Source organism: Drosophila kikkawai, chromosome 2L (genome assembly GCF_030179895.1).
Source record: "Drosophila kikkawai strain 14028-0561.14 chromosome 2L, DkikHiC1v2, whole genome shotgun sequence".
Taxonomy (NCBI): domain Eukaryota; kingdom Metazoa; phylum Arthropoda; class Insecta; order Diptera; family Drosophilidae; genus Drosophila; species Drosophila kikkawai.
In genome coordinates, this window is record NC_091728.1 from 11,535,516 (window position 1) to 11,548,915 (window position 13,400).

The 13,400-nt window shown below is 41.1% G+C and overlaps 1 protein-coding gene and 1 long non-coding RNA gene across 2 annotated transcripts; one reads left to right on the plus strand and one right to left on the minus strand.

The window, feature by feature from the left end:
* Positions 1 to 4,894: 4,894 nt before the first annotated feature.
* On the minus strand, positions 4,895 to 8,510 carry tj (traffic jam). The gene has a single exon (XM_017178444.3). The coding sequence runs from the start codon at positions 7,869 to 7,871 to the stop codon at positions 6,336 to 6,338; it is 1,536 nt and encodes a 511-aa protein (XP_017033933.1). The 5' UTR covers positions 7,872 to 8,510; the 3' UTR covers positions 4,895 to 6,335.
* Positions 8,511 to 12,390: 3,880 nt separating this feature from the next.
* Positions 12,391 to 13,400, plus strand: LOC138929671 (uncharacterized). The gene is made up of 3 exons (XR_011445905.1): positions 12,391 to 12,583; positions 12,654 to 12,739; positions 12,806 to 13,400. It is a non-coding gene; the product is annotated as an uncharacterized lncRNA (long non-coding RNA).

Genomic DNA, 13,400 nt, shown 5'->3' on the forward strand with positions numbered 1-13,400 from the left:
AGAATAGATTCACCCATCTCCCAGCCCCTTTCCCGTGTCCGTTGCCCATCGATCCATCCCGCGGACACCACAGAATGGGGCAAAAGTGCTCGTTTCTCGGACCAAAATCAAATTCAACCAATTTGCAATGGGCCCGGAGTTGAGGCCAAAGGCAAATGTCTTCATATGCTTTATGCTACGGCTTCCTTCCTCCTTTAGCTTTTTATGGGCCACAGCCAATGAACCGAAGAGACATCATGCCATGGCCCACACACACATGGACGCACACCGAGCGCCTTGAAAGGAACCCAGATTTGTCGAAGACTAAAATACCCTTCTTTTTGGGCAGTTTCTGTAAGGGAAATGCGGAAAAAACTGGTGTTAATTATGAAAATAAGAATCCAGAATATACTTTGGTTTACTTATATTAATAATATTTGGTATTTTAATAAATGTCTTAATATATATTTTTAATTCCACGATAAAGAAATAGCTGATGATAAGTAGACGTTTTTTTTTGTGAGATCATAGCAAATTCTTCAATAAATTTTAATTTATTATATAAAAAGCAACGTTACCCTCAGAAAGTGTATGAAAATAAGCGAAAAAAAAACCGAAATGTGATTTAATTTATTATTACAAACGTTAAAGGAGTCAAAGACGGTCTCGGAATTCCTCGTGGAGGAGGGTGCAAAGCGATTTACGGTGGCGCATCAATTCAGAGTAAAACGAAGGACACAGGACGAGGGCACTGGCGGGGTCTGGCAAATGAGTTCCATTTATATCATTGGTCATTACGGAAATTATGCGACGCCGCACCGAGCGACTGGCCACGGAAGCGGTATAAAACGATAAAGATACATTGCAAACGGATGTCCAAGTATGAAAATCGCCTCGGGGATGCCCGATTGAGCTGCACGGGCAAAGGATGTAAGGATGTCTCTGGTCAGGACTTGAAATGTGCGGGGGAAAGAACTCTGTTCTGAGCTGAACTGGACTGTCTCTGACCGTTCACTAAAAGAGGCCGGGGTGAAGTCGTAAAAAACAGCAAGGGCGGTCGGCCCATCAATAAAAAAGGGAAGACAATGGACTGGACTGGTTGTAAGGAAAGTCGCTTATTTTTTTGGGGGGAAGGAACTAAGGAAGTTTTAGACTTGTACAAGATGCCAGCCCACAGATTAGAAATGGGTAGAGTCCTGTGAGGAGAGGTGGTGCCAGAACTACTATTGTTTCTTTAAATTTTAGGTGATAAATAAGGAATAAACAAATTTGCATCAAGCTGATTTTTATTTAGTTTTTAAGATCCTAATGAAACTGAGATTAATCTTCTTTGTTGAGCTTTAGAATTTAGGGAAGCAAAACTATTACATTTTAAACGAATTTCTTATCTTTAATATATTTATTTTTTGATATTAATATTGTCTTTTATTTCCCATATCTATCAAGGACTACTTTGTGGGACTATTATTATACAATCACTTTGTTTATTAGTCAGATAAAACATGGTTTAAAAGGTAATATAACTTAGCGTTTATTCGATTTTTATATGTATAATGAACATACGTTCACAATATTAGCCTTCAAGTTTTACTATCTCAACGAAACCCATTCCCAGCCACACATCAATGATTGATAAGCTTTTGGTCAAAAACTTTTTGGCACTTGGGTCCTTTGACGCGATAAATATCCCCTTTTCAGTGCTGCCAAATCGAGATTTATGAGCATATTTTGTGAAAAACTTTCCACGACCAAACAAAGCGACAACTAATGAGCTTCGAACAGGACTTGGGACTTGGCTCTTTGCTCTTCATTACGCTAATGAGTGGCGGCGGAATGACGCGGCAACTGGGAAAAAGCTAATGTGTTAACGATTTAAGGTTAAAGTCAGATCGGAAAACAGGAACAATTCGCAGCCCCTCCTCCTCCTCCTCTATCTTCAATGTCAACGCTACGTGTTTGGCATGCAAAAAGAGGTGACAAAGAACCGGGGAACCAGAGTAAAAGTAAAATGCAGGAAGAAGCCCCCCAATCATCCGTCCGTGCGATTACATGTGTGAACTATCGATTGAATTAAGACAAGCCAGCGGAGACGGAAGCGGAGGCGGGGGCACATGCGAGCCACTTAAGCGTGTCGCTCGACGCCGGCTCATCTTCATCCTCATCCCCATACCCATTCCCAAACCCATCTTTATCCTCGTCCGCATCCACTTGAGGAGCATCATAAAAAACGCACCACCCCGCAATCCAGACGGGCCAAAAAGAGATTCCCTTTCTCTATCCGAAATCACATCGCTGCACTAGAAAAAATGTAGAAAAATAATCATAAAATTTAAAAAAAAATCATATAAAAGGTGCTCTAAAAAATATTAAGTATTAATTTTCCCATTTTTATATAGGAGATCTTATATTATCCTTTTATCTAAATTAATGTTTCTTGAATATCTTGCAAAGTTCCCCATACAGTGTTTTTTTAAGTGCATTCCTCATCGAAGCCGTCACACGTCGCAGTGCAGGCATAAAAAGAGTGCCCGACCGAATGCGCAGCATAATCAAACGGTGTGTGTGTGTGGGCCATAATAATGTTGACAATCATCCCAGTTGTCCGAGAAGGCTTCGCTTTGGGTACGGTTGGGTTGGGCTCTGACCGTGGTCCACGGGTAGTACGGGTCCTGCCCCTAAGCACTGATTATGCCGAGATGAACTCCAGCCCCATGGCCATGACAATTTACCGATTGTCATTGCCGTGTCTATAAATTTCATTTGACAAAATGCCGGGCACTCAGCACTTCCCCCCCTGGAATCTCTCCTGGCCGGCTTATCCACTCTTGACATCCACTCAAGCTGCCAGTGTTTCACTCGTGTCTGGCCTGCGGCTCAGAAAACTCTCGAATCAATAATGAAAAGGGCGAAGGGGCAAGAAGAAAGGAGACTTTCGGTCGCCAGCGATTTGCATCAGAATTTCATAATTATTGTTTAATCTGCACTTGAAGGAAAGTCCCGAAATGTAGCAGATTTCACCGGGGGAAATAGGATTCTGAGTTGGTATTGCTATCGGATTGGTTGTCAGCCAAAAGACAAGATTATTTCGGCTTTGTTACAGTTTAAGTAAAAAATTCTACAATTTAAAATACAAGAAAAACATTCTTGATTCTTATAAAATGGTTAATATCATAGTTATTGTTGTGATTTTATTTATCAAAGAAATTTAAATGTTGCATTAAAACGATTTGCTTTGGTAGATTCAAATTTCGTCTATAGTATTTTTTCCATGGTTTTGCATATGCCGAAATCAGTGGAAATTTGACACTTCCTGCTGGCCGAGAATGAAGCTAGAAAATAAATAAATAAAAAACTGAAAAAAGTCGAATAAAAATGGCCACTTGATGGGCGATCATCATCGTCGGCTTGGACAAAGCACATAAATTCAGAATTCGACAAAACTTCTTGCGCAATCCGTCGGTCGATCGAGTGGCTGTGTCCCATTACATAAACCCCAAAGAAGACCAATATCGTCTTGGGGGAGGAGAAGGGAGTGGGTGGACGGGGTTCGAGTTCTTGGTAGGGCAGGAAATTCATATATAATCAAAATAAAAATAATAAATTCAAGACCAGAATCTGAAAAGACCGCCGCAGCCGCAGCCGCGCCAAATCAAATCAGAAATGCAATCAAAATAAACAAACACTGAGGGACTTAAATTTTTATTAATGAACATTTACAAGCCGCGAGGGTTCGTTTGGAGATGTGGATCCCAGTTGAATCGACACTTTACCGAATTACGCCGCCTGGATCTTGCCTCTGATGCTGTTGTTGATCTCCATGTTGATGATTGTAACCCAATGCCGCGGCTGCAACGCCTCTTTCTGCTCCTGCATGCGCCATTACGCGACCAATGTTTGTTGACATTCTGCTGCTCTGCTCCTCAGAGGCTTTGCAGTGTTTATTTGGGTTTCTTAACTGTTGCTGGCGGTGGTCCGTCTCAGTTGGAAGCCGATTTATCCATGCCGCCAGACCACACACCCATGGGCACTTCTTCGAAATCGAAAGGGAGAAGTCGGATCCTGCTCTCAAATCTATGCTGAAAGCGGACACTTACTTTTGATAGTCTTCTTGGCTTAAAAAACTAAATATTAATTTTTAAGACTGTGAATTATTTGAAATATTAAGGCAGACAGTTGGAAATCGACATGGACTTAAAACAAGTTAAAATCGTAAAAAACTTATACATTTTTGAATGGCTTTTCTAATTTTCCAGAAATTATGCCTCAAATAAAAGAAATGCCGGACAAAAGAATATTCTGTCCTCGAGTCATTGCAAGGTATTTGATTTCATTGATTCTGAAGAAGATATTTCCTATCAATTAATGTGCAGACTAGTAATTTAATTTAAAATATACCTGAATAATCTTTTGCAACAGTATCTTTATCTTTCTTTTGCAGAAACATAACTTACATACAAGTCTGAACTGCCCAGATCGAAAGACTGTATAATATTGTTTTTGTAACTAAGAATCTATGTTATAGATAAAAGGAGGCAAGTATCCATCCTCATAAAGTATAAATATTTTTGATAATCGTTTCCAGACGAGTCGATTTAGTCATGTCAGTCTCGTCTTTGGGATACTAATCAAGAATATTTTACTCTTACAGATTAGAAAAAGATGACTGCTGCTTTATAAAGACATTTTTGGTTGGCATAAATCTTTGGACTAGCCATAGATTTTTTACTTCATCGCCTGCATAATAATTTTTAAGATTGATCAAACGATACCCACCTTTGTCAGCATAATAATCTTAACAATCATTTTACAACAAATTAAGCAAATGGAATATAGACAAACATATTCCATTTGCTTAATTTGTTGTAAAATGAAACCTAATTAAAATAATTTTAAATAAATAAATACAAATCCATCATTTTACTTTAATTTTAGATTTATTTATTACTAAATTGTTTTATGCACACTTATCAACTACTCACAATTGTTATTAGTTATTAATTATCTTAAATTTGTTGTCTTCTCTGTTCGGATCCGCTCTTTTGATTTTACAAAACGAGATTTAAATATTTTTGCAAGTTCCTTAAAGTTTAAAGAATTTAAATTTGTAGCATTTTCTTATTTTGTATGTGTGGTTGGGTGTATTTACATATGCCATTATCGTTCTTTTAAAGTGCTTATTACATTGTATAGGACTTGTTGTTTGTTTAGTTTACTTCAGTAGAGTTTTGCTCAGCTTCTCTTTATACAACATCATTTGCTCGTTTGCTTCTGCAGTATTTAAACATAATTACAACCTTTAGTTTTAGTAATTTTATTGCTTACGGAGGAGTGGAATCGGGCTTAAACGGAAACGGAAACACGGCCTCTAAGAACAACTCTGCGTACAACTATTGCTTCTATGATATTATTATTTTTCGCTCCTTCGTGCCTTCCGCTTAAAACTAGAAGAGAAACTAAGTCTAGAACTAATCAACAAATAAGCGTGTGTTACTAACTCGTAATTTGTAATAATGTAGCGATCGTTAATCAGAAGCTGCAAGTTTGATTCTCTTGATTTGTTTTTGTTTCTCTGCTTTATACAATGTTTGTTCTTTATACATACACGTTCGAATTAATTTTATTTATAATCGATTTTTGCCTTAGTCAGACTGATAATCAGCAATAGTTCAATATATCATCATCAATCTCTGGCGATCACTTTCAAAGTGCACGAACGCAAATTCAATTGAAATTTATTGTCACAATCAAAATTAAAGGGAATTTAAATGCTTTAAATATTTCTCTAAATAATTCCCTGAAAACTATTAATTAGGAAAAAATATTGATTACGAATAACTGTGCTCCAAAACAAATGAGAGAAATTTCGTGGAATTATAGGATGAAGTTCGTTGGGTGAATTTAAAATTCAAATATTTTCTTAATGTTCTAAAATTGATTTAATAAATATCAACAATGGTGGTAATGGGAATGCAAAAATGGACAAAAAAAGAAATATAAAATATTACTGAACGTATGACTAACTTTAAAATAATATTAATTAATTTTTGGAATATACTTAATTATATGTGCTTTTATTGTTGGAAACTAAAACCTTTCAGCAAATGATTTTCAAAGTGTTCTCCGAAAATTTACTTAAAAATTATTTATAGTCTGATGAACCCCTAGAGCCCCAAATGGGCTCCAGAAATAACCTCTTTGGGGAAATACCTTACACCCGGAACGCTTTTCGCTCAGTTGACCATCTGCTGGGGGTTCCACTGTGGACCCCGGTGCTGGATATGGAGCTGGTGGTGTTGCGATGTAGACGCGGATGCGGATGTGGAGGAGCCGTTGCCGCTGGCCGCCGCCAGCTGGCGTCAGAGGTAGAACTCCGGCGAGTTTTGGTTGTCTCCGGCACCTGTGCCCCCACCTCCGTTTCCGCCCACGCGCTGCAGACGCTGCATGAGAGCGTCCCGCTCCTGGCACACCCGCGAGTACTCCACCTTCAGGCGATGCAGGTCCTGGTTAAGCTGCCTGTTGGCCTTTTCCAGTTCATGGCGCTGGTGCAGTCGCTTGGAGCGGCAGTTCTGGGCGTAGCCACGGTTCTTCAATGTGCGCCGCTTCTGCTTCAAACGCACCACCTCCTCCCGAGGGCAGCCGTGGAGTCGCTTGTTTAGTTCTCGTACCGTCAGTGTGGTCAGCATGTCGTCGTTGATGCAGTCCTCCAGGGTGGCAGTGCTGTAGGCCCCGGAGCACGTTCGGGGCGACATGTTGTTTGAGGATCTTGTGGAGCTTGCAGAGAGCGGGCGGCATGGTTGGAGGGCTGCCCGGGTGATCACACAGGATCCGCCGCTGACGCTGCCAGGACCTCCACTGCCTCCTCCTCCGCCACCGCCCCCGCTGCTACTGCCGCTCCCATTGCTCGGCACCTGCGGCAGGCAAGTGGGCGTCACCGATCCCGATCCGAGCGCACCGCCGTAGGAGTTCGAGTGCGAGTGCATGTTGATGGGTGTCAGGTCCAGGTTGTGGAAATGGTGGTGGTGGTGGTGCGGGTACTTGGCCTGCTGCAGATGCGGATGTGGGTGACCGCCGTGGCCGTGCGGATGATGCTGCGCCTGCATCAGCGGCTGTCCATGGTGGTGATGATGGGCCGCGGCCGCTTGCAGAGCGTAGTCCCGCTGCCGATCCCACTCCTCCGCCTCCTCCTGTGAGCCGGGATAGGCCAGCGGACGCAGATCCAGGGGCTGCTGCTCTGCCCGAATGGAGTTCGTCAGCCACATCATGTCGTGACTCAGTCCGGCGCTTACTGCCGCCGCTCCGGATGCAGCGGCCGCGGCAGAGGCGGCAACAGCAGCGGATGCAGGGCCACCCGGTGTCCGGGCGTAGTGGTGGGCATAGGTCTGGGCCGGACAGCTGCTGCTGCCCGTGGGCGAGCCCACGACAGGTGGCGTCTCCGGCGGCGTGGAGGGCACCCCGCCTGGTACACCTGGCGCTCCTGCTGCTCCAGAGGATGTGTTAACCAGAATAGCTTGTCCGGGCAGCGGTCCATACTGCTCTGGCGGCGGAGAGAGCGGCTGCAGCCGTCGCTCGTCCATGTGCCACTGGTGGCCCGAGAAGGAGCGCAGCTTGATGTGCGGCGACGGTGAGACCTCCACGGCTCCGGCGGGCTCTGGCCCGGATAGGGGCAATGCTTCCGGTCCGTCGTCCGGATTGGTGGGCTCCCCGTGGATCGTTGTCCACTTGACTGCCACCGGCTGCGGCGGACTGTGATCCTCACGTTTCACGTGACCAATGGGGGCCACCGAGGGTCCGCCGTTGGTGGTTCCGCTACCAGGGGCTCCGCCCACCTCCAAATGGTGCAGATCAAACTCCTGCACGTACGTGTCGTTAATGGTGGGATCTTCCATTTTCATTGGATCGACCAGGACCAGGACCGGAAAGGGTCGGTTACGGGTCTCACATGCAAGGTGGTGAATGGGTTATCGCCGTTGATGGGAGATCGAAAGTCAAGGGCCGCGGTCACTGAGTTTCTTTCCGTTGATTACCTGTCTTCCAAAGACCAAGTTATAGTTTTCTTCTTTTAAATTAAATTAAATTTCAGATGGAACTTGACGTGAGTTATTTATAGGAATTACGGATCATTACTAAGTAATCCGCTAATGGATTTTATTATTTATTTTGTATTTTATATATTTTATTATTGTGATTATATTTATTGTTAGATTATTTTTATAGGAAGCTTTGCAAGCCCAAGTTTTGGTTTAGATTATTCGGCTTTCGATTTGTTTTAGTGTTTTGGATAGTTTTCCTGTTATCAACTATTTTTCCAGCTCTATTTGTCAGCTTTATTGCGAATGCAATTAATTTTTCAGATCACTTTCCGCACTTTCTCTAGGGCATTATCAATAGGCTTGCTTTCGCTCTATATCTTCCCTTCTCGCTCACTGTGGCCACGAACGCGTATTCGCCGCTCGCTGCGTCCAATTTCAAAGAGTTAACGGTGGCGACTGAACTCCGGATCCGGCTCTGCTGCTGGCGCACTTATTGACTGGATGACTGGATGGATGGCCTGAGGGTGGCCGAAGCTCCTGGCAGAATGGCTGCGGCGCGCGCATCGCCCCGACACTCACCCACACAGGCAAAGCCACATGCCGCAAAAAACCGACCAACACAACAACAAAAAGCCCAAGCTCGAACGCCATTCGCTGATGGCTTTTTTTCTCTGGGGGCTCGGGGCTCCTGCTGGAAGTTGGCACTTGGAAGGCACTTGTCGAGAGAGCCCAGCACCCGTTCGTGCTGGTGTTTGTTGTTGCTGTCGCTTGCCGGCAGCAGCTCTCTCGCGTAGAACAACAAACCTCAAGCCGAGGAAAGCTTCGCACACCGCTGCACTGCACAGTGGAACAAATAGTTGGGGTTTCATATTACTTTAGAAGTGCATTGTAGTGGTTAAAAGCTTTGAAGTAAATAGCTCTTAAGGATTTAAACAAAACAAAAATTGTAATTATATAAAAATATGTACTTATTTAAGTATCAAGAGAATTCCGTAAATTGATGTCTAATAATAATAATTAATAATAATTATGTTCATTAAATTCATACAGCTTCAGTTTTTAACAGTGATCTTTATCTATAATACCCTAAAATATGCACTATATCTAAAACATCTCACGAAACTAAACTAAAGGTTAACTTTTTTCTAGAAGAATAGAAAAAAATATGTAATTTGAAATAAACAGTCAATGCTATCCACATCACCTGGAGTTAAGTTAGATAGTATCCTTGTACGTTTATCCAAGAATGGTATTTTTATGAAAATAAGTATATAAGTCTTGAATAAATAAAATAAAAAAGAAAAGAGAGTCCTTTTAAACAAGTTTACCTAATTTATAGTAAATCCGCAACTGACTCAATTCGCATAATCCGTGATCCAGAACTAAGCAACTAAATATACTCAAAATAAGTATAGGGAACATTCAATTCTTTGAACCATATTTTAATATATCCAAGCTCTTTAGTAGCTACAGTCACCATGCATAAAATGTGATCTTGAGTATCTTAGAACTAAAATATGTTGCCTTATTAGGACAGACGATGTCTAGAGCGACTAGGTTGGTGATGCTGATCAAGTATATACAATGCCTCTCTGTGCAACGATATGAAACGTTGACCACTGTGCAGGAGCACAAAGATATGCTGCGAATCCCCTCGCAAACCCGCTCTCCCCCCTGCTACTGGGGGTCTCTCGTTTCGGTGGTGGAATTACTGTCGTCGCTGTTCAGTTCGGCTCAGTTTGGCAGAGCTCTTGAAGTAGGCGTTTTTGAATTGCCATGGAGCGCATAAAAAATGGCACGGCCACAAGCGAACACATAGATGCCCGGACTGATACACAGATACACCTCATGCTGTTGTCGGCTCCGCCCACTTGCCCACTGTGTGTGTGTGTGTGCGAGTGAATATTTATGAGCAACTACCACGGAAATTCCTACATAGCCAAGCTTCCAGTCTCGTTTGGCTGGCCATTGCTGGGGTAAGTTGGAGCTGTTGGAACCGCATCTGAAGCTGGAGCTGGAGTGGAGGAGTGGAAGACAGCCTGTTTGGCCTCGTCCACTGTTCCATTTTCCAGTGCATAAGTCAATGCGAGATGTTTTAGCTGAGATAAGTCGCTCGATTTGTTTTGGCTCGTATATAATACACGCCGGCCTGCCTGTCTGTCTGTCTGTCTGTCTCCGTATCTATGTACGTTTGTATCTGTGTGTTTGCTCTAAGCAAAGGATTCCTCGATGCACAGGTGCACCTATGTAGTTGCTGAGCCAGCAAAAATGGACACGGACCCGCCATTCCCGGGCAAGGGATTGGGTTCGGGGCTTCCCTTGGTTTATTTTAATTTGGCTTCCTTTTGTTTGGATTTTTTTTTTTTTTTTGGGCAAATGTTTTGGCTTCGTTGACCAAACAGATTTCTCTGATGTAATAGGCTGCTCACGGGATATATATGAGCGGACGTCTTGCTTGTTTGTGCAACAAGTTATATAAACATATATTTTCGGAATATGGGCCAGCAATGGCCAATATAACTTACATGAATATTAAAGATTTTATTCGTATTACTTACATCAGATTTTTCAAAAGAATGTTTCGTAAAATTTTGGCAAATCGAATAAATTATAGATTTCTTAATCATTCTTAGCAAATTTGATTTTCGTTTAAAACTTAAATTAAGTCATAAGTAATATATATTATAGTTAAATTCTACACAGTTTTTTGACTACCCTTCTGGTTATTATTATTTTCATTAGTCAACAAGAAAGAAAGCTATACCCTTGCAGGTAACCATTATAATATATCATAACTAAGCCAAAAATGCATTAATTTCGATTCGGAAAGCAGTTTTGTGTTAGTTTTTATTAATTAAAAAAAAACTGCATACCAAATTTAAAATTTTAAGAGATCAAAATTTTTGGCCATTTTTGGAAATTTTAATGATGTAACCCCTTATCAAATTTCGCAAAAATGGCAAAAAAATCGATTTCTTCTGGACATGTCTAGAAAGATTCGCATGTTAATGCTGATCAAGAATATATATGGTTTATGGGGTCGGAAATGATTCCTTGACTTAGAAAAATATTATTTTGTATTATAAAATCGGATTTTTTATATTAAAAAACTTCTTGATTTTTTTTTTAAATTAAAAATATCATAACTCGGCCATAAGAGCATTAATTTTAAATCGGAAAACTGTTCTGTGCAAGATTTTCTACAGTTAATAAATCTGCATACTTCATTTAAAAATTTTGAAAATTCAATTTTTTATCAAAATCAAACATTTTACTGATGTAACCCCTTATAAAATTTTGCAAAAATGGCCAAAAAATCAATTTCTTCCTGACATATCTAGAATGATTCCCCTGTTGATGCTGATCAAAAATATATATACTTTATAGGGTCGGAAACGTCTCCTTCACTGCGTTGCAAACTTCTGACTGAAATTATAATACCCTGCAAGGGTATAAAAATGATGTCCTATAGCTTTCATAGTAAGGGTTAGTTCAAGTTATAAGGGTATGCAATCATCGGCTTCCCGAAGGTAGCTTCCTTTCTTGCTTATTATGTAACATTAAATAGTTTTACGGTTACGCAATTAATTTTTTACTAAACATGGGAGGGCTTTAAGATTTTATAAAATAAACAAGGTTTAAAATTTCATTACAATTTAAACATTAGATTTACAAATAGATTTAGTATGCCATCAATAAATAAATAATAGAGTTCGTGGCATCTCAATCCAATTTTCAAATTCGAAACAAACCAAGAATCTGAAATATATACAGAACTAGTAACTGGATAATTTACTAATTTAGTTTCTTTAAAATATTGTAATAAAATTAAAAGAAAATGTTGTGTTCTTTTGTAAGTAATTGCAATAAATTATTTTATTGTATTTAAAAAAATATTTTTTGGAATTCTTTGACATTATAAAAAAGACTTGAAAATAATTATTCCTATAATAAGTTGAGACATACAAAAATAACACTTAATTATGCGAATTAGGTATAGTTTTTCCTTTTAAATTCTTGGTTAGGCATTGTCAGTGAACACTTTATCGCAAAAACTAATCCAACTATTTTGGTCTGCTTTGTGAGCCACAAAAGTGACCGCAGAAACTTGGCATTAAAGCAAACCCCTAGCCAGCATCCCTCGCACACGCACACACACCCATTACCCCACTCTCAGTTGTTGTGTCGCAATGAATCGCAAAGGGGCGGGTGGCCAGGGGTGTGGGCGTGGGCGAGGGTGTGCCGGAAAAGGGGGGCATGTTTTATATGCTTCTTCTTCTCCTTAGGCCCTCTGCTAGCGGGAAAAACATAAAACAAAATCAAATCAACTGTTGGGAAATGCAGGGAAATTCAGGGAAACAAAGACGGCTCTAGGCTTCATTGAAGCTTGTCAAAATTAAATTGAACACAATCGAATTATCCTCTGCATGCTCCATTTGGCTGTCTGTGCTGATTTCCAGCAATGCGGGGGTTTCCCCCAGAGAAGGGAGCGGGCAATTCAGAAACTCAGTGCAAAGGACGAGAGTGCGGTCAGAAGGTGGAGCAGCACTTAGGCATATTAAAAAGGGTTAAAGGTGTGCAAATATTTATCTGTGGCCAATTAAAAATATGTTTAATAATCAACTCGAGAGAGGCAATCCACAGGGGAGCGGGGTCATCAGCAGGCAGCAGCCACGTGCTAGCCAAGTTTTTCCATTCTTTTATTTGCAGTTATCGCCCCCTGCCAAAAAGTATGCTATGGATAAGACTTTTGAGAGATTGAGAAATCGGATGAGCTAATATTTTATAACTTTTAGAAGACGGAATCATGATTTAAGGTATCTCGTTAAACCGATACAAAAATCTACCAGCATCTCCCAGTCTTTTTATTGGAAGTATAGCCTCCTGCAGGATATTTCCATATCTCCTCATTTGCATCTACTCGTATTCCGAAGGACTCGCCATCATTGTCAATCGCTGAATCCAAGTGCAAATATTTGTCCGCGATTCCTTTCAATTGCATTTCAATTGTCGACGATGATGATGCGGATCCGGATGTGTGTGTGTTCTCTGATGTCAATAATGATTTCCCTCCCGCATCAAGCGAAGAACGCGTTTGACAATGTTTATTACGCCGGATTAGGCAGCATTACAACTTACGGCAAAAAGGCGCTCAGCTCGGTCGCCGGTCTGGCATGATGTGGTGATGTGATTGATTGTGCCGGGTTCCCCTGCTCCCTGCCTCCTGCCATTCCCCAGGATCATCGGTTGGAGTGCACTTAAAGCACGAAGTAGCATCGTGTTTTATCGCAAATAATTTCTGGTAAATCTACAGAAAATCGATTTCAAAAATATATAAGAAAGAAAGCAAAAAAACGTTGACATGTCGCAGTCAATTTACATGCCCCTTCA

What these genes read in the sequence shown, in the direction of transcription:
- tj (XM_017178444.3), bottom strand. Translation starts at nt 7,871, where the DNA reads ATGAAAATGGAAGATCCCACCATTAACGACACGTACGTGCAGGAGTTT.